Genomic DNA, 25,915 nt, shown 5'->3' on the forward strand with positions numbered 1-25,915 from the left:
ATGAGACATGAAATTTTAATATAGACAGTCCTATGTAGCGTGTTATAAGAATCCCTGTTTTGTATGCAGGTACTATGACTTAGGATACAGTACCAAAACCGAAATTTAAACAACACCGGTCATTTGGCTACACAAGAGATGCAATGTTCTTAAACAAAGGTGAAATTATAAGCAAACACAATTTCATCTATCCAATTTCTACTGAACAGATCAAGAAGAATATTTCAAACTTAAAAAAACAGTCAAAAAGCTTTCTCTTCTCCTTTGGCTTACATTTTGATAGGCAAACGACAAAAAGAATCATGACGGCACTGGTAATACTAAAAGACATTAATAAAAATCTTATTGGCAAAACAACAGTATGATGACAAGCAAGAGTGAGACTGCTGTTTCTGATTCTAATAGTGATCATGATGATAATATATATTTTTTATGCGATGTAAAATGAGCACGTAGGTATTGCTTTGAATGTGCAAGACGATTAGATTGTCATTCTCTGATGCTGATGAGAATATCTTGTTCTTTAACCAGGCGTGCACCTGGTTGCTTGGGGCTGGCTTCAAGGTCGACCTCGACGCCCGCTGGAGGAGAGAAAGTGAAGTTCTGCAGAAGGGCTGCCGAGAAGATGTACAGTTCCATCCTTGACAGAGCCTCTCCAAGACAGCTCCTGCGTCCTGCGAGGGAAAATTTCTCATTACTATCGCCAATAGTTTTTCAGTTAATGGCATCACGATTATGATCGCCACGGGGTATGAGCTTGACTCTAATGACGACGCTGGAGTATCCGGCTTACCTGTACCAAAGGGAATGAATCCCTCCTTCGGCGTTTTGACTCTTCCTTCTTGGTCGAGGAACCGCTCGGGTCGGAACTCCTGCGGTTGGTCCCAGTAGCGCGAGTCCGAGTGGCACATTCCCGAGCACCCGAACACCCACGACCCCTGCGGCACAGTGCATTTCGGAAAGGATTTATGACCTGGCGATCTGTAGTATTTTTAAACAGTCTAAGCCACAGTACCACAACCAGATCTACAAGGACATGGGGTGCAGACAGGCTGGGCCCCCTGCCTTCAACAACCACTACGAGGTATACCATTTAGGGAAGAACCACGGGCAAAGAGAGTGAAGCAGGGACTTGCCTTCGGGATGAGGTAGCCTGCCAGATAAGTGTCAGTCTGAGCTGCACGTTGAACTCCGTTGTGAATCATGGACGACGCGCGGAGAACCTCCTGGATCATCGCTTCGAGTAATGGCAGCCTGGAATGGGGACATCGCCACATCAGTCAAGTCCTAAACATGATTTCAGGCACTGACTCAGCAGAGAGTTCGCTGGGAAGACAAAGTTGAACTTACCGACTCTTGTGCTGGTAGGAGGGCAAGGTGTCACGCGGGACAACCTCGTCGATCTGCTGCTGGATGCGGCGCTGCACTTCGGGGAACCTGGCCATGTAGAGGACGACCCAGCGCAGGGTGTTGGCAGTGGTGTCGAAGCCCGCGGCGAACAGGTCGAAGATGGTCCTCATCAGATCCAGCTCTGCCGGGAGCACATTTGGCCTTCTCTTATCATATTCATTGCTAATGAATGGCCTCTTCGTCATCGAAAGTTTCAGATAAAAATAATTGAGATCAACAATTATAATAGTAACATCTGTTACACAACTATAAAATAATAGGAAAAGTGGAAATAGAAAACGCAAACTCACCACTGAAGTACTCGGCAATTTCACTTTTGTTGTCCATGGCTATTAAGTACTCATCGATGACGTCACGCGGGCTGGCCGGGTCGAGCGTGGTTCTGTGAGAATCTATTGTGTCCTGAGGGAGGCAGTAAAGTGCGCCACGTGAGATTATCACATCCACATATTCATATGCAAACGAATATACATTTTATATTAGTAGACACGCACATACAACCCCTCGACACACACTCACACACAGACATACAAACAAAAACCCACACACACACATACCCACATACACACATATATGTGTGTTATTTACCACATGGTAACATTCCACTCTCGGAATTACTTGACAGTTTTCAAACGAAATAAAAACGAAGAGAGAGAAGAAAGATGTATACATAAATACATACATACATACATACATACATATATATATATATATATATATATATATATATATATATATATATATATATACAGGGACGATCATCAAAACAAAAACACGAAGCTTTTTTGCGCACGCGCACAACACTGGTGGGCAAAAGATCAACAATTGCCGCTGAATCAGCTGTGAGATCGATGTCAACCTACTACATATCTCTCGAGTTAGTTGCTAAAAAACGTCATGATGAAAAACCTAATACACACGCCGGGTAGTTACACAGAATCCGAGTTGAAAGCCTACAAATCACTCGAAGCTTTTAAGCAAGTATTTTTCTTGTTTTAAAATAAAACAGGATAATGAAATTTGGTATTAAACATAAGAAAAAAATCAGAAAACAGCTATTTGTATTTGCTGGGCCACACTAATTGTTTGGTCGGCCGACCTTCTAATGGTCAATCAACCAAACAAAAACATCACATAGTTATGCGCATGCGCATCTCACTGGTGGATAAAAGCAAGAATCAGCTGTCGGTGTATTATAAATCTCGCTTCGGCGGCGAAAAACAGATATAAAGAAAAGTTGCGTAAATCCAATGGTACAAAAAGATTACCAGAACCGTATTCTTTATAGGATATTTGGTCAGACAGCCCCACATAATGGCCTGATATTTCGGTGACATGTATCTGTACTTTATACAAACACCTGGTGTTTACACAAAAAAGAATTAAAGGCCTACAAATCTCTGGAAGGGTGCAAGTACTCAATATTGTTTATAATAAGATTGGTTCGTAGTCGTAGGATTAAATTCTCCTGACCTTGTGAAATTCTTTCTTGTTCGATCTTTGCCTTTAAGGCCTGTTTTTTCGAAAAGTTGCTCAAAACAGGGGTTTATCAATATTTTTCGGACGTTATAGCCAGACTTTTCTAAAAGGTTAAATTTACATTCTCACACGATACTCATCATCATACCTTGAAAAGATTTAAGCAAATTTCCTAAAGTTGTTGAGAGGGCAGTGTAGCAGTCATGAGATTTACTATCTTCATTTTGTTCCCGTTTACGACCTTTGTTCAGGGAAAGTTTTAAAATGAAATTAACTGAAACTTAAAGTGAAAGAAAATACACATTAGTAACCACTCAGTGATCCACAACATCTACCACCGCCTAGGCCTATGCCTAACCACGAGGAAATACATCCCCTAGGAAGAGTTATGACGATATAACATACTCGTTTAAATTTTAGAATATCTGTATAGAAAAGCTATCGTGCAGGTGCAGGATCAAAGTTCTTGCGATTGATAGCAATGCCTCCTTCTCTCGGGGTCTTTCGGAAAACAAGTAAAACTCAAAGATGAACCTTTTTGGTGTCCATTTGCACATCCAATAATAATGCAACGGTTTACCATGTCGAGGTTTTTAAAAAGAGGATGAAAAAGGATACGAATCTTACATAAATCGAGAAAAAAGGGACGATGTTCGTGACAGACCAATACTTAATACCGAAGTTCGTAGGATTTTGTTGTTTTTGCCCACCACTGCCTCCCATTGATCACGTGACAGTTCTCTCTCTCTCTCTCTCTCTCTCTCTCTCTCTCTCTCTCTCTCTCTCTATATATATATATATATATATATATATATATATATATATATATATATATATATATATACATACATATAGATAGATACTTAGAGAGAGAGAGAGCAAGAAAAAACAACAAACAAACCAGTCCAAGTCCCCCCATAACACCGCCCACTCACCTTCAGCAGAGTCACGATGCTCTCTTTGACCTTCCTCATCAGCCCCGTGATCATCTTCTCCTTCATGAACTCCGGCAGCAGCTTCCTCACCCACGGGATGAACTCGAGCAGCAGGGCCATGGAGGACGAGTCGAAAGACCTCAGGATGTTGATGGGTTCGAGCACCGCCTTGTCGTCGTAGTCGTAGCGCTTGTCTGCAGTGAGGAGAGTGACGAGGTAGACAATTAGTTTATGGGTGGCTATGGTGGTGGTGGCTGTGGTGGTGGAGGTGGTGGTGGTGGTGGAGGTGGTGGAGGTGGTGGTGATGGTGGAGGTGGTGGTGGCTGTGGTGGTGGTGGTGGTTGTGGTGGTGGTGGTGGTGGTGATGGTGGAGGTGGTGGTGGCTGTGGTGGTGGTGGTGGTTGTGGTGGTGGTGGTGGTGGAGGTGGTGGTGGTGGCTGTGGTGGGGGAGGTGGTGGTGGTGGTGGAGGTGGTGGAGGTGGTGGTGATGGTGGAGGTGGTGGTGGCTGTGGTGGTGGTGGTGGTTGTGGTGGTGGTGGTGGTGGAGGTGGTGGTGGTGGCTGTGGTGGTGGAGGTGGTGGTGGTGGTGGTGGAGGTGGAGGTGGAGGTAGAGGTGGTGGTAGAGGTGGTGGTGGTGGTAGAGGTGGTGGTGGTGGTGGTGGTGGTGGTGGTGGTGGTGGAGGTGGTGGTGGTGGTGATGGAGGTGGTGGTGGTCGTGGTGATGGTGATGATTGTGGTGGTGGTGGTGTTGGTAGTGGTGATGATGGTGGTTGTGGTGATGGATGTAGTGGTGATGGTGGTGGTAATGATGATGGTGGTGATGGTGATGTTATTAGTATCGTTATCATTTTTATCAAAAACAATAATTATGAGAATAATAAATGATAGAAAAATGATAAAAGATGAAAAAATTACTAAGTAATAAAAATCATAATCGCAGTAATAATAACAATATTTATGATGGCGATGAGGATGAGGATGGCACACCATAACATCTATCATAATAATGACAATAATAAAATAATAATTGCATAATTGTGATTATCATTCTCATTATTATCAATATTACTATAATAATAACTACAATATTGATAACAACAATTATAGAAATATTGATAAATGAGACAAATAAAAAATAACCATAAGAATCATAGTAGTAATGATAAAAAAATGTAATAAAAAATAACAAAAAATGTTCATAACAATTATGATGATAATGTTGAATGATGGCAGATAATAACAAGTTAAGACCCTGTTCACCAGTTCAAATAAACATAATCTTAATCTTTCATCAATGCGACTTACTTGCGACCAACTGCCAGATGATGTTCAAGACGGCAACGTTGAGCGTCTCAGGCAGATGGCAAGGCGTTCCTGCGTGGCTACTGAAGTCCTTGACCAGCGCCCTGGCCTCCTCCAGGATGCTCTCCTCCAGGTAGGTCTTCCCCATGCCCAGATCACGGAGGTTGCGCAGCAGGAACCTCCGCGCGTTCTGCCATCGTTGGCCGTTGCTCATTATGACACCTGCCCAAGACAAAGGAAATCTAAATCCAAATTTCCCCATGACCTGATTAGTTTGTGTGCACCGTTGATATACAACCGCACTGTGTGGAGCAGTGGTGGCGTCCTCGTCCCGCACCGTCAGTGCCATTCCTTGCACACAGGGTGCAGCAGGCGTGTGTGCGCCTCTCTCTCTCTCTCTCTCACTTACTCTTACTATGGTATCGCCATCTTACTATCTTTCTGTCTCACTCTTTCTCTCTCACTGTCTACCCCTCCACCTCTAGCTCTTGCTCTCTCTCTCTCTCTCTCTCTTTCTCAATGTCTGTCTCCCCCTCCCCCTCTCTCTCTTTCTTTCACTCTTACTATGGTATCACCATCTCACTATCTTTCTCTCTCTGTCTCACTCTTATCTCTCTCTCTCTCTCTCTCTCTCACTGTCTGCCACCCTCCCGCCCTCTAGCTCTTGCTCTCTCTCTCTCTCCCTCTGTGTTTGTGTGTGTCCACAATATATGCTGCATACATTTACACAAACAATCAATTTGATACATTAACTGCACATTTCTTCCGCAGGAATGCCTACATACCTGCCTCTATTCCATCTGTCAAAAAGTGCAACAGTTCTAACTGAGGACGATCGGCAAACTCCACCTTTGTCAGCGCTTCCTTGATAAGTTTGTTGCTGCAAAGGAATATAAACTTGTGCGGCCCTACTTCGGACCTGGAAAGTAGAATTTCGTATAATTTATATATATTTCACAAATGATACATAATTATATCTTTAAATAAGTATTTTCTGTATTCATTGACTCGCATATCTTCAGGTACTAAAGCTCCATAGGATGACTTCGTTATAAGTATCCTTATGATGACCTACACCGTACTAACACATTCAGTGTTCATTGCAACAAATGTAGAGAAAAGCCCGAATCAAAATTAATATTTCGGTGAAGATATTCATTCTGATCTGCATTTTTTTTTTCTACAGTAAAACAAGTACAATATGTTATTCACATTCTGACTGATCACGAAAGTAAGGGCCTCAGACCGTTGTCCATTAAACAACATGGATATAAAAAAGCTCTGAAGATATAAAAAGACCGCTTTTTATGAAAAATACGAAGGAAACTTTAAGCGTATCTCGCACTCCTTACTAGACAACATCCTTGAAATGTTTCACGGGAATTCAGAACATGCAGTATAATGACCGGGAATTCAGGTCAGCATACGTTCATTATCCTCACATGACTCCTTATTTCAGTTTAGATGCTCTTATGTTTCCCCAAATATTTTAAAGAACGATTGGGAAAAGGTTCAACTTAGAAGAGTGGTGATGAGAGAAGCTTACTTGAATATATCTCCATATATTTTGTGCATCTTCTGCACATGGTCGACACTGATGACAGGCCTGGAGCCAAGATATGGTATAACCATCGGACCTGAAATATGTTGGGCAATTATTTTTCAGTAAAGATAAATGTTACTGTTTGATGCTTTGCTATCTTCATGCACAAACACTGAACTTACCCGGTGGCATTCCCCGAGGCCTGGACATCCAGTAGTGAAGCAGAAACACTGCCACCGCGAACAGCAGGATCTCTACAATCATTGTGGCGATCTGCAATCCTGCAATACAAGATTTTCAAATATATATGTATAAATAAACACATGTCTGATTACACTAATCTATACACACACGCACTCAAATGCACAGACGTTCACACACACACACGCATACACACACATACACAGACACACGAGCGTCGTATAATGCATGTCTCGGGTTAAAACTGGTTCTATGTTTAGATGGAGGTAGAGGACATTTCCGTAAAGAAAACATGCATACCAAGCCGCAGGATGATGCTGTAGGATGGCCAGTTCCTTTCCGGCCGGACTCGGTAAGCGTGTGTGTGTGTGTGTGTGTGTGTGTGTGTGTGTGTGTGTGTGTGTGTGTGTGTGTGTGTGTGCGTGCGTGTTTGTGCGTGTTTGTGCGTGTTTGTGCGTGTGTGTGTGTGTGCATGTGTGTGTGTGTGTGTGTGTGTGTGTGTGTGTGTGTGTGTGTGTGTGTGTGTGTGTGTGTGTGTGTGTGGTTTTGTGTGTGTGTGTGTGTGTGTGTGTGTGTGTGTGTGTGTGTGTGTGTGTGTGTGTGTGTGTGTGTGTGTGTGTGTGACCGTCTGGAGGGGCGTCCGAAAGTGAACCCAGGACTATGATAACAAAGCCAGCACTCTACCACAGTTTAGGAAAGTCTGCAAATTCATATCTATTTAAATGTCTATGGTAATCTGTCGCTCCATAACCGCCCCAGAAGTGGGGCTTTGGGCGCCCGTAATAAAAATCTTCATGTAGATATAAAGTTGTAGGCGAAAGTTGCAACTGTCAGTGTCACTACATGTTAGTTAAAAACAGCGAATTGCAACATCTGTGAAAGCACATGTAATACATCATAGGACACTAATATCATATATATATATATATATATATATATATATATATATATATATATATATATATATATATATATATATATATATATATATATATATATATATATATATATATATATAAAGGTTTGTAGCAGTTACAGGTATTCGCAACGTTTTCTTTAACAGTTTCCAACAAGGGTTCCTTATCCAACCATAAACTGAGTTAAAAGAATAAAGGATAAATGAATGAACAATGAGTTACACTGGTGCGCACAAGAAGTATGGACGAAATTCACAATATAGAATCAAAGCAGAGTACTAACCTACAAAACAGAAAGTACGCAGTTTAACGTGTTTCAGTGCAAATTTTGAAGTGTCTCTTCTCTGGCGTTCGGGACCGCTCTGTCTCCCTTCCTTCTGCATCACCGTTACCATTGATAAGTTGATATTTCCACAGAATCGCTAGACTGGATTTTGTAAACAGGTATACACTCAAATAAAAGTTCCTTGTTTTCTCGCTAAAAATGACGAGAAATTGTTAAATATAGATGGCACTCCCAAATTTCTCGCTAGATTATATCTCAAAAACTTTACATTCAGCGGGAACTTCGCTAGATGGCAACACTAGACTCAAAACATTGAAGGCGTTTCCGCTGTTGCTTGTGCATGCGCGCGCGCGTGTGTGTGTATGTGTGTGTGCGCACGTGTGTGTCTGTTTGTGTGTGTGCGTGTGCGTGTGTGTATGTGTATGTGTGTGAATATCTGACAGATAATGATAAATTAAAGTGTTTTAGAAAGTAATGCTTTCGTTATACCCACAGCATCCCAAAATACAAGTCACAGTGACTCGACAACTTTGTGGGTCATAGTTACTATATTGTGATATTCTTTAGTGTTTTATTTATTATATCATATATCTACATCTATCTTTCTATCTCTATGTATTTATGTGTGTTTATGTTGTGTGTGTGTGTGTGTGTGTGTGTGTGTGTGTGTGTGTGTGTGTGTGTGTGTGTATGCTTTTATATATGTATATATATATAATATGTATTTATATTTACGTATATAAGTATTATATACATATATATATACATTATATATATATATATATATATATATATATATATATATATATATATATATATACGTATATATTTATAATATATACGCATATATATGTGAATATAAACACACCCACACATACACACATCCAAACGTTTTACATGAAGAGCCAGCAAGTGCCAACTAGGCACCTTGGATCCCAATCCTGTTTTAAATAAGTTCCAATATTTCTCGAGCGTGCCACAAAAAGATGCAAACATCTGCGAACGAAAGAAAAGCCATCCGAAAAAAATCACCAACATAGAACAGAATCAGGAAATGACAAGAATCGGCCGCCTCCATGCCCACAGGACGCCAAGGTCAGCGCCACATCGCACAAGCGTTACAGCTTCCCTCAAGGAGTCTGGCCAAGAGCAGCTCATCCTTCAGCATGTGAGTACAGGACATTACGGATTCAGGAAGGTTTGAACACTGCTCAAACAAAGCGACAGCTATAATGAACCATAACAATCATAATACAACTGCTACTATTACTACTACTTCTGTTAATGATAACGGCAATGGTAGTAGCAGTAGTACTGCTTAATGATAATAATACTTATGATAGCGACTGTTAATAACAATATCAGTAATATCATTATAAAAATATAAGAATAGTAATATTCACAGTATTATTAGTAGAGCCAATGTTACATGGATAAACAAACGCACATTCAATTAACGGTTCATTAAATACAACGATAAAACATCACTAACCTGAACAAGATGGAGGGCCGCGTGTTCTTAGCGTAAGTGTTTCCGTGCAAGACCAGAGACTATATTCTTGGCAAGACTCTCTAACCTCTTACCACTACGAGTAAGATTATGATTCTCTTGGCACAGACCTCCAGTGATTTATTTATATACAGAGTGACAGGCATATACTCCGTTATATCTTGCTTATCTTAACTTTTTTGCTGGGTTTATCTGGTGTTATGTTTTATACAATATACACATAAATATGCAGGCTGGCATGAATTTAAACTGGTTATGGTTACAGGATAAGAAAAAAATACAATATTGCGTGCTTTCGCGATGTCCTCGGGAGCGTAATGCTTTTTTGTTGTTGTTGTTCATAAAGTAACATTCTATCCATCTTTTTTGGTCTCAATGAAGCACAATATCGTGTTCCAGACAATTGTAAGGCTGCCAAAAGTGTAAATCTGATCGTTTCACTGTCTACACTGTCTATACTGCTTTTGTTGTTTGCACTATTTGTTTGTTTTAGATGGTTCACTTCTCTTATTGCACACCTAACCCTTATCCTGGTGGGGGAGGGGGGAGGGGCACAGAGCCCTAGTCGCTTGGGAGCCCATTACCCTGGGCAGGGGGGCAGTCTTGGCCGGGAGCACAGGAGGCCCGCTTCCTTGGGCAGGGGTCCGGCCATGGTCCTAGGCGGAGAGGAGCCCGTCACCCTGGGCAGGGGGCTCATTACCCTGGCCCGAGGGTTCCCTGCAACTCTAGGGGCAGGAGCTCGCGAAGGCTCCCAGAGAGAGCGCCAGGGAAGCCCCCTGGCTGACCCCTTGCTGCCTAGGGGAGGCAGTCAGGTTTTCCTCTGGCCTTGCGGGCCCATTGGTAGCCATGGGTGAAGTTGGTGCTTCGACTGATGCGGGGCGAACAAAATGGGTCTCTCCGCCTAGGACCATGGCCGGACCCCTGCCCAAGGAAGCGGGCCTCCTGTGCTCCCGGCCAAGACTGCCCCCCTGCCCATGGTGATGGGCTCCCACGCGACTAGGGCTCTGTGCCCCGGGCCCCTCCCCTACCAGGATAAGGGTTAGGAGTGCAAAAAGAGAAGTGAACCATCTAAAACAAACAAATAGTGCAAACAAAAAAAGCAGTATAGACAGTGTAGACAGTGAAACGATCAGATTTACACTTTTGGCAGCCTTACAATTGTCTGGAACACGATATTGTGCTCCATTGTGACCAAAAGAGATGAGGGTTAGAATGTTACTTAATGAACAACAACAACAAAAAAAGCATTACGCTCCCGAGGACATCGCGAAAGCACACAATATTGTCATTGAACTGTCCGATGCAAGACGACCCAGACTCACAACTCGTGACACGAAAAGAATGATTGATGTAACAGTGACCTGGTAGACAATAAAAATATATTCTTCGCATCAACAGCGACAAGGGCGACCTCAAATGCCAAGAACCCATCCATCAAAAAGCAAGGAATCTCGACGCCTTTCAAGTTTTTCACCCAAACGAAAGGTGAGGCGACTCAAGAACACCAGCCGATATGTACCAGCCGATCCTACGTCTGGGGACCTCTTGGGGAATGAGGAAGACTGGTAGGGCGACTACCAACCCAACACTACCCGAACCTAACCTCATCACCGGCCAGAGTCGTGCAGCACTGCCGGCTGACGCAAGCGAGCAGCGCATTCCTCCTCGGCCGGCCCGGCGTCAAACCCCCTCCCCTCTATATGAGCGACAAAGAAACACAAGTAACACCCACACTCAATCACTCCAGAAACAAGAGACACAAGAGAAGAGAAAATAAGCAAAAAAGAAGTCCCCATCCACGAACCGCACTGAACCATGTGCCCGGGGTTCCCCTCTCTGACAGTACTAACACGGCTCCTGTTCTGATGAATAATAACTACGATCAATGTATTGTAAGACAGGAAACCACTAACAAATCATACGGAAGATGAAGGGTTTACTCTCGTTGAAAAGAAAACAATGAAAAGAGAAGACAAGCGAGAACAAAGATCTAGGGGGCACCTAAACCATAGCTGTACCTTTACATAACAAACTACCATACAGACACATAGGAAACAGATACCGAGAACCAACTGCTCGTTAACTTCCCTGAGGCGGAAGATGTGAATGCATTCAAAATGAAAATGAGCCGTTCATATTACCCCAGCTTCACTGTCTCTTAAAGGCAAGGCATATGTAGCTAACGAGTTTCTTGTCATATTCCTTCCCCAGCCCGTGAGGGTCTTTTTAACTTGAAACAAGTACAAAACCTCGCAACCTGAGCGGGATCTTTGACTAAAATGACTCGTCAACAATAGCGCCAATTAACGCAAGACTCTACAGAACACTTCCTAGCATTTACCTTGCAAATGTTTTCTGCCTTACAAATTAAGTGGGCGAACTTGACGCCATAATGAAAACAAAATACTGTCGATATTGCAGAATTCACAGAAGCATGGTACAAGGACAACACATTAAACCTCGGAACCATACAGGGGTATCACTCATTCAACACAATCCGTGAAGGTAGGAAAGGCTTTGGCGTTGGCATTTATATAAAAAACACTATCCCATGCAACACTATAAAATCCATCAGTCCTGCAACTGACGACCTTGAAACATTACAGCTTGCAGCTCGACCCATGTGGTTGCCTCTCGAAATCAGTGTGCTAGTAATTTGCGGGATCTATTTCCCACCGAGGGCACCTGCCGAAGATACCCTCAGAGAACACATAATAGAAAATATTTATCCCTTCAAGCAAAGTATGAAAATCTCTTCTTTGTAATACTGGGCGACCTTAACACTTTTCCTGATTGTGAAATTACTTCTACATTGAATTTCAAGCAGGTCATAACCTTCCCCATGCGTGGGAAAAATAGCTTTTACAAAACCACAACAAAGATCTTTTTAATGAATGTCCAACTTCCCTTTCCCCTTTATGCAACAATGATCATCTGCCTCAGCTCTGGCTGCCGAAGAAATACCAGTTACCCTCAGAATTAAAGGGAACAAAACTCGACGCAGATTCCCGGATTCTAAAATTCGCGAGCTCGGATCATGAATTATACATCATGGTTTGTTCTCAACAACTCCGATCTGAATGCTAAATGCCATTCTATAAATCAGTCTGAAACCAGGTTGCAACTGCTTTCCCTTAAAAAGAACATCAGCTCACCATCTGGATGAACCGTGGGTCACCAGCAGGATCAGAGACCTTATCCTGGCAAGACAAAAAGCCTAAAAAGCAAGAAACATTGATGCAACAAAGTGCGTATCAAAAAAGTAAGACGAGAGATCAAATCGGCTACGAAAAATTGTCATAAACACATAATAAACAAAATTGAAGCAAACCCTAAATCATGGTATAGCACATTAGGAAGATAAATAGTGATAGAAGTGACAGTTACCTCACTCAAATCAGCGAAATTCCAAACTTCCCAGAGAGCATTGCTAAAAAAAAAAAAAAAAAAAAAAAACTATGCGACATTTTAGATAGCCCCATCGCTAAGGCCGTGGTACCTGACCTATGGAAGCGTGCTACCTCAATCCCATTTCCCAAAACAAATCCACCTGAGTCGCTCGATGGCCTTAGGCCTATATTTTTAACCCTAACTCCATACAAAATCCTCGACAGAATAATTGCTAAGGAATTATGGAAGGCTTTCATTCTCAAATTAGATAATCGCCAATTCGGAAACACCAAAGGAAGCTCCGCTGTCCACTATCTAGCTGATAAATTACATCACTTTAAGCGCAGATAAGCGACAGATAACCACCGCCACCATCGACGTAAAGTATTTGATCCCATCGATTAAGAAAATGATTTCCCTGGGATTTCGCGAGGGCTGGGGAATGGATATCCTCCTTCATCAACCTCAACTCCCAGAGGACTCGTGTAAACAAAACATCCGATGTGATTAACCTTCACTGTAGTGTCCCTTCAAGGAACAGTCCTCGGCCCACTTTTGTTCCTAATAATGGTAAATGAGGATAATATTCCACACGCGAAGGTCTACAAATATGTGGACGACATGTCACACACTCGCACACAAACCAGGGCAGGACAACATCTCGTTACCAGATATCCTCAACCAAGTGTGAGAGCGGGCATCGTCAAACAAAAGGTGCACATGAACGAAATTTAGATTTAACAAATAGGCCGATTGTGATAGTATTCTGACAATAGGTGATGAGCTTTTAACACATGTCACAGAGGTGAGTCTGTTAGGAGTAGTGATCAGTGACAAACTAAAGTGGTTCGGCAATGCCAAGAAATTGTTCTCAGATTGCGGAATAAAGTTTTTCCAAGATAACTAAATTAAACTCCTTCGATGCAATCCAAGAAGACATCTACATATGGACGACTTTCATTCGACCAATTTGTGAATATGCAGCACTAGTCTGGCATTCGTCCATCTCCAACTTTGAAAAAATAAAAGTGGAAAGACTTCAAACTGAGCATATATATATATATATATATATATATATATATATATATATATATATATATATATATATATATATATACATGTATGTATAAACAAATAAATATACATACATACATACATACACACACACACGTATACATACATATATATATGTAAACACACACACACATATGAATATACTTATAAATTCATACATCCATACACATCTGTGTGTGCGTTTGTATATATATATATATATATATATATATATATATATATATATATATATATATATATATATATATATATATATATATATATATATATATATATATATATATATATATATATATATATATATATATATATATATATATATATATATATATATATATATATATATATATATAATGTGGATATATATATCTAAATGTTTATATATATATATGTTTATATATGTGTGTGTATACATATATATGCACACACACACACACACACACATATAATATATATATATATATATATATATATATATATATATATATATATATATATATATATATGCACACACACACACACACAAACACACACACACACACACACACACACACACACACACATATATATATATATATATATATATATATATATATATATATATATATATATATATATATATATATATATATATATATATATATATATATATATATATAGATGTATTAGTAATATACTAACTATCAGGGTTTTCTGTACGCGCCATAATAGTTAATCCCCAATTAAGGTTTAATATAGAGGAGATTCTTTATAGTATTTATTTTATTTGTTTATTCACTCATTTTTTTTTTTTTTTCAAACGCACTGCATGAAAAGTTACATGCGTTTAGGAATGACATCTTAGGGATGGGATGCTCACTGCCAAAAGCAACCGATTTGTACTAGGTGATCCAAACCCGGATCCGGAATCTGGATGGAACAGCTGTAAAACTCCCGAGTCCTGAGGCGCTTGCTCTAAGGCCTAATAAATCCTTGGACTCGATGCCTGGGAGGATATTTTTAACCAGAGATTTTGTTCCAAGTTTGTCAGTGATAATGTGTCTAGTCTTGAATTATTTCTATTGTCTATTATATCTATATTTCTTATTGTAGTTAAAAAAACAACAACAAATCATTCCATTCAAATGAGATCTTAAGAAATTGGCACATGTACAACAGTACTAAGCAATTATATATATATATATATATATATATATATATATATATATATATATATATATATATACATCAATGTAAAGTTAACCTAAACCTATTCTGCATGACAATGTGTTTTTTTTCCAATGGCGACACAACTACAATAATCATAAAACTAAAGGTAACAAAAAAATCGAAATGCCATTGATATTAATCATGTTACATAGAGACGTCGTGGTTACATCTGAGAAAAATCTACTGCAGAAAATCCTGAAATACTAACAGGAGGCCACATCCAGTTGGTTATCACTCTCTGAGGCTGATGACAATATCTTGTTCTTTAGCCAGGCGTGCAGATGGTTGCTTGGGGCTGGCTTCAAGGTCGACCTCGACGCCCGCTGGAGGAGAGAAAGTGAAGTTCTGCAGAAGGGCTGCCGAGAAGATGTACAGTTCCATCCTTGACAGAGCCTCTCCAAGACAGCTCCTGCGTCCTGCGAGGGAAAATTTCTAATTACTATCGCCAATAGTTTTTCAGTTAATGGCATCGCGATTATGATCGCCACGGGGTATGAGCTTAACTCTAATGACGAAGCTGGAGTATCCGGCTTACCTGTACCAAAGGGAATGAATCCCTCCTTCGGCGTTTTGACTCTTCCTTCTTGGTCGAGGAACCGCTCAGGTCGGAACTCCTGTGGTTGGTCCCAGTAGCGCGAGTCCGAGTGGCACATTCCCGAGCACCCGAACACCCACGACCCCTGCGGCACAGTGCATTTCGAAAAGGATTTATGACATGGCGATCTGTAGTATTTTTTAAACAGTTTAAGCCCCAGTACCACAACCAATTCTACAATGACAAGAACATGGGGTACAGGTAGGCTGGGCCTCCTGCCTTCAACAACCACTACGAGGTATACCATTTAGGGAAAAACCACGGGCAAAGAGAGTGAAACAGGGACTTGCCTTCGGGATGAGGTAGCCTGCCAGGTAAGTGTCAGTCTGAGCTGCACGTTGGACTCCATTGTGAATCATGGACGACGCGCGGAGAACCTCCTGGATCATCGCTTCGAGTAATGGCAGCCTGGAATGGGGACATCGCCACATCAGTCAAGTCCTAAACATGATTTCAGGCACTGACTCAGCAAAGAGTTCGCTGGGAAGACAAAGTTGAACTTACCGACTCTTGTGCTGGTAGGAGGGCAAGGTGTCGCGCGGAACAACCTCGTCGATCTGCTGCTGGATGCGGCGCTGCACTTCGGGGAACCTGGCCATGTAGAGGAAGACCCAGCGAAGGGTGTTGGCCGTCGTGTCGAAGCCCGCGGCGAACAGGTCGAAGATGGTCCTCATCAGATCCAGCTCTGCCAGGAACACATTTGGCCATCCCTTATCAAATTCTTTGCTGAATTAAATTAGTGTCTTTCTTGGATTGCTTGACCTATTTCTGATAGCAGAAATACCTGCTGCTTGTACATGTTTAAGCAGCAGCTACAGAAGTGGAAGATACATGTGATAGACAAGAGTTATAATTGCAATAAATATTTTACAATTATAAGATACCGTGCAGAAATAGAAAACGAAAACTCACCACTGAAATACTCAGCAATTTCGCTTTTTTCGTCCATGGCTATTAAGTATTCATCAATGACGTCACGCGGGTTGGCCGGGTTGAGCGTGGCTCTGTGAGAATCTATCGTGTCCTGAGGGAAGTTAGTCATGGGGGTTCCAGTAACTTTACGGAAAATTATCACATTCATATGCAAACGTATATACATGTTTTATTGGTACTGACCACAGATTACTTCTGGTTACCCTTCAGGTCCACTTCAAAACTCCCCAGCAGTCCAATGACCGCCCTAAGGTGTTTCATTTAGACAGGCTGGTGGAGGGGGAGTGTGCCTGGGGTTTTGCTGAGGCAATTTCTGTTCGCTTCATAGCACTCGAAAATCTGACTGACTGTACTTAAGTGGAACATCTTCAAGCGTGAAACGCTTGATGCAGATCAAGAATCGATCAGTGAACGCCTAGGAGCAAGACAGTATTTTATCTCGCAGGAGACACTGGAAGCTACAGATGCTTGTCATGTGGCTTGTCTGATGGGATTGGGATTTGCACTGTTCTCAGGTGCGCAGAACTTGGTCACTGTTGAGAAGGGACAAGGAACAGTTTATTAGGAGTCTTGCAGTGAAGGTCGAAGGCCATTTCTTAGTAAATGACCTTCATTCTGCCTACCAAGCCCTGAGAAAGTTGAAGTTCAAACCCTCTTCACAGGTGACCGCAGTTTACTCAGCAAGTGGCCAGGTCATTTCAGTTCCTGTTGCAGTGTGGGAGTGTTGGGCTGAGTATTCTGAGCGGTTGACTAGGTTGATCCACCTACAATTAACTTGGTAAAGCAGCAGGTATCTGTGGCATTCCAGCTGAACTGTTAAAGGCTGGTAGTGGACCTATGACGCACGGCTTGCATGCTGTCCTGGCTGCCATCTAGCAGTCCGGTAACGTTCCTCCTGACCTGCTGAGGGGTGTGGTCAACCCTCTCTGGAAGAGGAAGGGGGATCGATGGGACTGCAACAATCACCAAGGCATCTGCTCAGTATACCAGGCAAGGTTCTCGCCCACATTATTCCACGATGTATCAGAGGCCACCTGCTGAGGGCAATGATAATGCTAGTTTTACTGTAAGGTTGTGAAACATGGACTTTAACCTGCGTCTTGGAATCTCGTCTTGATGCCTTTTGCAATAGGTCCTTGTGCCGGATCATGGGCTCCTGTTTGCGAGACCACGTTTCCAACCAACAGTTGCACCATGAGACTGGTACAGGACCTGTTACCTGTACAATCCATGGTCGCCTACTCAAAGCTATACGGCCACCTGGCTCATTTCCCACAGGATGATCATGCCCACCAGGTTTTCTCTTTACGCGACAGCCCTAGGTGGAGGAGGCCTGTGGATTGACTTAGGAAGTCATGGCTTGGGTAGATCGATCAAACCTGTCATTAGGACATCGAAATGGAAGGAGTACCAACCTGGCAGCTTGCCATGAGGGATCCTAGTAGGTGGAAGCAAACGCCCCTGTCGGCATTAGCTCCCCGATAATATATATATATATATATATGTGTATATATATATATATATACATATATATATATATATATATATATATATATATATATATATATATATATATATATATATATATATATATATATATATATATATATATAGAGAGAGAGAGAGAGAGAGAGAGAGAGAGATTATACAGGGAATCATAAAAAAAAATATCCCGAAATAAGTACCTACCTGGCAGCTTGCCATGAGGGATCCTAGTAGGTGGAAGCAAACGCCCCTGTCGGCATTAGCTCCCCGATAATATATATATATATATATATATATATATATATATATATATATATATATATAGAGAGAGAGAGAGAGAGAGAGATAATACAGGGAATGATAAAAAAAAAACATCCCGAAATAAAGGCCATGACGTGAACTATTTCATCCCGCTCCTTTCTTTCATTTTTACCTTCAGTAAATCTACGATGCTGTCCTTAAGTTTCTTCATCTGCCCTGCAAAGAACTTCTCCTTTAAGAATCCTGGAAGAAGTTTCTTTAGACCGGGAAAAAATTCGATGAGCGTGGCCAAGGAGGACGAGTCGATGGACCTCAAGATGGCGATGGGTTCGAGCACCTTCTTGTCGTGGAAGTCGTAGCGCTTATCTAAGTAGGAGAGCAATAATAACGATACCAGTGCTGCTCTGTTGATGCTGCAACTGCTCCTACCTATGCTACTTCTGCTACGACTAAGGCTACTGTACCTCTGCTAAAAATAGTATTGATAATGAGGATAACATAAGGAAAAATAACATGTGTCCAATTATATATCATGGATATTTTTCTACTTTTGACTGATATTGAGTCCGAGAAGCTAAATGACCGGAAACGCACTTGCGACTAACTGCCAGATGATGTTCAAGACGGCAACGTTGAGCGACTCAGGCACATGGCAAGGCGTTCCTGCGTGGCTACTGAAGTCCTTGACCAGCGCCCTGGCCTCCTCCAGGATGCTCTCCTCCAGGTAGGTCTTCCCCATGCCCAGATCACGGAGGTTGCGCAGCAGGAACCTCCGCGCGTTCTGCCATCGTTGGCCGTTGCTCATTATGACACCTGCCCAAGACAAAGGAAATCTAAATCCAAATTTCCCCATGAACTGATTAGTTTGTGTGCACCGTTGATATACAACCGCACTGTGTGGAGCAGTGGTGGCGTCCTCGTCCCGCACCGTCAGTGGATGATAAGCCCGGCCATTCCTTGCACACAGGAGGTAATTTAGAAGCACAATAAACAGACACAAGTCACAAGAGCCTAAATATTATCATTAAAATAGTACGTACATACATATATACACTTATATATACATATATACATACATGTGTACACATTTTTTACACATATACATACATACATACATATATATATATATATATATATATATATATATATATATATATATATATATATATATATATTATATATATATACATACATACATATATATATATATATATATATATATATATATATATATATATATATACATATATATATATATTATATATATATATATACATACATATATATATATTATATATATATACATACATACATATATATATATATATATATATATATATATATATATATATATATATATATATGTGTGTGTGTGTGTGTGTGTGTGTGTGTGTGTGTGTGTGTGTGTGTGTGTGTGTGTGTGTGTGTGTGTGTGTGTGTGTGTGTGTGTGTGTGTGTGTGTGTGTGTGTGTGTGTGTGTGTGTGTGTGAGTGTGTGTGCACATATGCAATTCATTTATTTATTCATTTATATATAAATATGATTTTACGCTTGCAAACATCAATGTATGCCAGGAGAGCAAAATCCCTACGACAAGACATGACATAAACTTAATGTGCGGTGCCCACCTGCCTCTTGGCCGTCCGTGAGAAAGTGCGCCACTTCAAGGCGTGGTCGGTCAGCGAAGTCCACCTTCGCCAAGGCTTCTTTGATGAGTTTGTTACTGCACAAGAATATCAGCTTATGTGACCCTATTTCAGATCTGCAAATTGATTTTCTTTCCGTTAATGTTGAGAGAGAGAGAGAGAGAGAGAGAGAGAGAGAGAGAGAGAGAGAGAGAGAGAGAGAGAGAGAGAGAGAGAGAGAGAGAGAGAGAGAGAGAGAGAGAAGGAATAAAAATGAATACTGAAGAATACAATAATACTAGGCCTCTTCTCTTAGAAATTACTGGAAGCTCAAGACGAAGTATTGTGACTGAACCTTGAAAAATAACGTAAAGGTAACGCCTACACCAAAAGGGACATGCAATAAAACATATCAATAAGAAATGATTCGTCTCCTATAGGAAAGTGACAAGCAAGGGCTAAGCATCAAAAAGAGGTAAATAATACGCTCGCAATAGTCAGGATGAACGAGGAATGAACAAGCTCTGAAACACACGAGAAATGTAGGGAGAATATTGTCTTACTTGAATATATCGCCGTAAATCTTGTGCATCGCCTGCACTTGGCTGACGGTGAAGACGAGCCTGGAGCCAAGATATGGTATGACCAAAGGACCTGGAAGAGCAATATGTATAACTGCCATGGAAAAGATGTTACTAATAAGTTGACATCTTGATATAAAAAGAAAGAATACAAAAAGGAAAAATACAAAAAGAAAGAAAGAAGAAAAGTAATGAAAGGAAAGAAAGAAAAAAAAGAAAAAAGAAAAATAAGAAAATAAGAAAAAGAAAAAAAAAGAACAGAAAAGAAAGAAAGAAAAAACACTACGGAACAGCCTTACCCGGTGGCATTCCCCGAGGCCTGGACATCCAGTAGTGAAGCAGAAACACTGCCACAGCAAACAGCAGGATCTCTACAATCATTGTGGCGATCTGCAATCCTGCAATACAAGATTTTCAAATATATATGTATAAATAAACACATGTCTGATTACACTAATCTATACACACACGCACGCACGAACGCAAGCACTCAAATGCACAGACGTTCACACACACACACGCATACACACACATACACAGACACACGAGCGTCGTATAATGCATGTCTCGGGTTAAAACTGGTTCTATGTTTAGATGGAGGTAGAGGACATTTCCGTAAAGAAAACATGCATACCAAGCCGCAGGATGATGCTGTAGGATGGCCAGTTCCTTTCCGGCCGGACTCGGTAAGCGTGTGTGTGTGTGTGTGTGTGTGTGTGTGTGTGTGTGTGTGTGTGTGTGTGTGTGTGTGTGTGTGTGTGTGTGTGTGTGACCGTCTGGAGGGGCGTCCGAAAGTGAACCCAGGACTATGATAACAAAGCCAGCACTCTACCACAGTTTAAGAAAGTCTGCAAATTCATATCTATTTAAATGTCTATGGTAATCTGTCGCTCCCTAGCCGCCCCAGAAATGGGCCTTTGGGCGCCCGAAATAAAAATCTTCATGTAGATGTAAAGTTGTAGGCGAAAGTTGCAACTGTCAGTGTCACTACATGTTAGTTAAAAACAGCGAATTGCAACATCTGTGAAAGCACATGTAATACACCATAGAACACTAATATCACACACATACACACACACACACACATATACACACACACACATACACACACACACACACACACACACACACACACACACACATATATATATATATATATATATATATATATATATATATATATATATATATATATATAAAGGTTTGTAGCAGTTACAGGTATTCGCAACGTTTTCTTTAACAGTTTCCAACAAGGATTCCTTATCCAACCATAAACTGAGTTAAAAGAATAAAGGATAAATGAATGAACAATGAATTACACTGGTGCGCACAAGCAGTATGGACGAAATTCACAATATAGAATCAAAGCAGAGTACTAACCTACAAAACAGAAAGTACGCAGTTTAACGTGTTCCACAGCAAAGTTCAAATGTTTCTTCTCTGGCGTTCGGGACCGCTCTATCTCCCTTCCTTCTGCATCACCGTTGCCATTGATAAGTTGATATTTCCACAGAATCGCTAGACTGGTTTTTATAAACAGGTATACACACAAATATAAGTTCCTTGTCTTCTCGCCATAAATGACGAGAAATCGTTAAATATAGATAGCGCTCCCAAATCTCCCGCTAGATTATATCTCAAAAACTTTACCATTAGCGGGAAATTCGCTAGATGGCAACGCTACCTTTCATTCAGACTCAAAACATTGAAGGCGTTTCCGCTGTTGCTTATGCGCGCGCGCGTGTGTGTATGTGTGTGCGCGCGCGCGTGTGTGTCTGTTTGTGTGTGAGCGTGTGCGTGTGTATGTGTGTGAATATCTAACAGGTAATGATAAAATAAAAGTGTTTTAAAAAGTAATGCTTTCGTTGTACCCACAGCATCCCAAAAATACAAGTCACAGTGACTCGACAACTTTGTGGGTCATAGTTACTATATACTTTATATTTGTTGTGATATTCTTTAGTGTTTTATTTATTATATCATATATCTACATCTATCTTTCTATCTCTATGTATATATGTGTGTGTATGTTGTGTGTGTGTGTGTGTTTGTGTGTGTGTGTGTGCTTGTATATGTGTATATGTATAATATGTATTTATATATACGTATATAAGTATTATATATATGTATATATATAATATATAATATATATATATATATATATATATATATATATATATATATATATATATATATATATACGTATATATGTATAATATATACGCATATATATGTGAATATAAACACACCCACACATACACACATCCAAACGTTTTACATGGAGAGCCAGCAAGTGCCAACTAGGCACCTTGGATCCCAATCCTGTGTCAAATAAGTTCCAATATTTCTCGAGCGTGCCACAAAAAGATGCAAACATCTGCGAACGAAAGAAAAGCCATCCGAAAAAAATCACCAACATAGAACAGAATCAGGAAATGACAAGAATCGGCCGCCTCCATGCCCACAGGACGCCAAGGTCAGCGCCACATCGCACAAGCGTTACAGCTTCCCTCAAGGAGTCTGGCCAAGAGCAGCTCATCCTTCAGCATGTGAGTACAGGACATTGCGGATTCAGGAAGGTTTGAACACTGCTCACACAAAGCGACAGCTATAATGAACCATGCGGCAAGAGATTCGCCACATAAACCATGTATTGGCAAGGCGCATATCCAAGCGATGGCAACACACAAACGTCAGACGCTGGTCTGACACAAAATCATTATTAAAACTCCTCTAAATCCCCATCCTTATTCCTATGCATTCTAATGTCATTCTCTATTTTCTTCTTCAACATCTCTGCTGCTGAACAGTTTATATGCTTGTATTGCATGGGCTCATTTTAATAGAGGGTGTATGTATAATCACCCAGACACTGTGTGTATGCGCACGGGTATGAACGTGTATGCATTGAAGCATATGCATATGTAGGTGTATACTGCAGATACGCCTTTGTGCCGGTCCCAAGCCCGGATAAATGGAGAAGGTTGGTGTCAGGAAGGGCATCCGATTGTAAAAACCCATGCCAAAACCATTACTAATAGGAAAATCAGTGGAAGCAGCTCATCCATAAGGGCGACCCCATATAGAAATGGGAGGAAGCCGAGATGTGTGTATATATATATATATATATATATATATATATATATATATATATATATATATATATATATATATATATATTGTGTGTGTGTGTGTGAAACCAAACCTTTAGGTTTTGGACTATCATTTGTCACCAAGCCCAGTGCAAATTACTGTTTACATTTTATTTGGAAAGAAATCGTTCCCCCGAGGCCTATCCCGACATTGTCTTGTGGCTACCAAATCCATCAGATTAGACTTTTCAATTCCAAAAGCCTATAAAGGTAATAATGTTATCCTTAATAAGATTATATATTTAAAAGTTAATTTCCTTTTGTACGACAACTTGGTGTAACCCCTGCTCCTCTGGCACAGAATAATTTCGTTAAAAACTGGAACATATTGCTACTAAATTCTCACTCTTCTCGACACATTTTAGGATTTTTAGTATCGAGTTCCCCAGAATTACATTATAGTTTTTATTTCGGCAATATTTTTCCTGGTCTGGTCAGGGATAAAATACCAGCGCAGTAATTCCGCGCCGGCTATGGATTATCATATCAGTTCCCGTCATAGTTTGGGAAGCTTCCTGTTCTGTCTTGGGATCCCTGGACAGGATAGACTAGTGTGACCGCCCCTTAACAGGGTAGCAAGTTCGGCCAAAGTGACAACCTACTCAAGTCATGAAATTACTTCTACAAAAGACTACATAACCAGCCTTTAATATTGCAACACATTCCATTTTAAGATAGTAACGGTGAATGTAAACTCAATTAGAGCGGTAAATACGAAGTAGCATTTTACCAGAGCATGAACATTTCATCTGAATTTGAACATGAAGAACACCCGAAACAACAGCGCGATGCCATAACCCAGCCTTCAGCGTTGAATAGGATTAGTAATCAAAGTTTATCTCTGTAAACATGTACATAAAAATGCTATATAAGAGATAGATTTGAAAAATTTACATAAACTGAAAATGTTACGTTTGTTTTAAAAGTTGCACGATTTCTAATTCAAAGACTGGACTTTCCTCATCTCATACCCTAAGCCCTAGGTGTGTTCATTCTGTTTCCGAGGCTGGCTAGAGCAAGGTCTAGAGCGTGTGGACGAGGGCCCTCGGAAGACCGAATGCAAAGGATACGCTTCTAGCAAGGGCAGCCTCCGCGATTCTGAACCCGGGAACTTTATGCCAGCACCAGATACCCCATAACAGGTAGCTGGTGACAGCGAGAGCTGAAGGCAAACATTTGTCTATTTTCCTTAATTAAAATGAATATACAGTTTAATGTAGCCGTACGTAATTTAAGTTAATGAGCAATCCTTCAATATACACTGTGAAAAATAAAGTAATAGAAAAATTGGTTAAGATTTTTACAAAATAAAACACCAGTATCACATTTCCATAATATTTAGTGATTCGAATAAGATAAAGAGTAAATGGTAGATCTTGTAGTAATCTACTATTAAAAGAATCACTATTTCGACCGTTCGTAGAAAATGGGCCAGCTATCAACAGCAAAGCACCCTTCTGTTAGGAACTTCTGGTGACGCACGAAATTTGGTATTTTCTTTTTTTTCTCTCTCTCAATATATCTATCCATTTATCAGTCTATCTATGTATGTATATATATATATATATATATATATATATATATATATATATATATATATATATATATATATATGTATGTATGTATGTATGTATATGTATGTGTAAACACACACGCACACATCATTGTTTCTTTCCCTTTTTATATCTTTATGCATACTTTACCTACCAAGATATTTGGATGTCGACACGGATGACAATAACATTGACAGCAAAAGAGTTAATGGTCGTTTCATTAATCCTGATGGCGTAAATGATTATAGTAAACATATCAAGATTAATCGCATTATCTATAACAATCATAATACTACTGCTACTATTACCTACTACTTCTGTTAATGATAACGGCAATGGTAGTAGTAGGAGTACTGCTTAATGATAATAATACTTATGATAGCGACTGTTAATAACAATATCAGTAATATCATTATAAAAATATAAGAATAGTAATATTCACAGTATTATTAGAAGAACAAGATGGAGGGCCGC

General features: G+C 40.4%; 2 protein-coding genes across 3 annotated transcripts; both read right to left on the bottom strand.

Moving 5' to 3' along the window:
* LOC113817668 (cytochrome P450 2L1) lies at positions 1 to 9,720 on the bottom strand. Of its 2 annotated transcripts, none has more exons than XM_070145403.1 (11): positions 9,566 to 9,720; positions 6,852 to 6,950; positions 6,673 to 6,763; positions 5,912 to 6,045; positions 5,130 to 5,348; positions 3,825 to 4,018; positions 1,701 to 1,812; positions 1,351 to 1,531; positions 1,137 to 1,254; positions 794 to 938; positions 1 to 674 (listed from the first exon to the last, which is right to left on the bottom strand). In XM_070145403.1, exons 2-11 carry the CDS (start codon positions 6,931 to 6,933, stop codon positions 490 to 492), a joined length of 1,461 nt encoding a protein of 486 aa, XP_070001504.1. In that variant the 5' UTR covers positions 6,934 to 6,950; positions 9,566 to 9,720; the 3' UTR covers positions 1 to 489. The 2 variants fall into 2 exon arrangements, with proteins under 2 accessions (XP_070001504.1, XP_070001503.1); XM_070145402.1 differs by lacking the exon at positions 9,566 to 9,720 and adding an exon at positions 8,071 to 8,215.
* Positions 9,721 to 15,296: 5,576 nt separating this feature from the next.
* LOC113817661 (cytochrome P450 2L1-like) lies at positions 15,297 to 22,271 on the bottom strand. Its single transcript, XM_070145404.1, has 11 exons — positions 22,117 to 22,271; positions 21,036 to 21,134; positions 20,719 to 20,809; positions 20,159 to 20,292; positions 19,125 to 19,343; positions 18,703 to 18,896; positions 16,764 to 16,875; positions 16,356 to 16,536; positions 16,142 to 16,259; positions 15,792 to 15,936; positions 15,297 to 15,672 (listed from the first exon to the last, which is right to left on the bottom strand). The coding sequence occupies exons 2-11, from the start codon at positions 21,115 to 21,117 to the stop codon at positions 15,488 to 15,490; spliced, it is 1,461 nt and encodes a 486-aa protein (XP_070001505.1). The 5' UTR covers positions 21,118 to 21,134; positions 22,117 to 22,271; the 3' UTR covers positions 15,297 to 15,487.
* Positions 22,272 to 25,915: the final 3,644 nt, after the last annotated feature.

The sequence above is a fragment of the Penaeus vannamei genome, chromosome 33, assembly GCF_042767895.1.
Source record: "Penaeus vannamei isolate JL-2024 chromosome 33, ASM4276789v1, whole genome shotgun sequence".
Lineage (NCBI taxonomy): Eukaryota > Metazoa > Arthropoda > Malacostraca > Decapoda > Penaeidae > Penaeus > Penaeus vannamei.

Coding starts and splice junctions, on each gene's coding strand:
- LOC113817661 (XM_070145404.1), bottom strand. CDS start 21,117: ATGATTGTAGAGATCCTGCTGTTTGCTGTGGCAGTGTTTCTGCTTCAC. Junction 20,810..21,035: donor GCCTCGGGGAATGCCACCGG/GTAAGGCTGTTC, acceptor TTGCTCTTCCAG/GTCCTTTGGTCATACCATAT. Junction 16,260..16,355: donor TCCTACCAGCACAAGAGTCG/GTAAGTTCAACT, acceptor TCCCCATTCCAG/GCTGCCATTACTCGAAGCGA.
- LOC113817668 (XM_070145402.1), bottom strand. CDS start 8,182: ATGGTAACGGTGATGCAGAAGGAAGGGAGACAGAGCGGTCCCGAACGC. Junction 1,532..1,700: donor AATTGCCGAGTACTTCAGTG/GTGAGTTTGCGT, acceptor TGCTCCCGGCAG/AGCTGGATCTGATGAGGACC. Junction 675..793: donor ATTCATTCCCTTTGGTACAG/GTAAGCCGGATA, acceptor TTTCCCTCGCAG/GACGCAGGAGCTGTCTTGGA.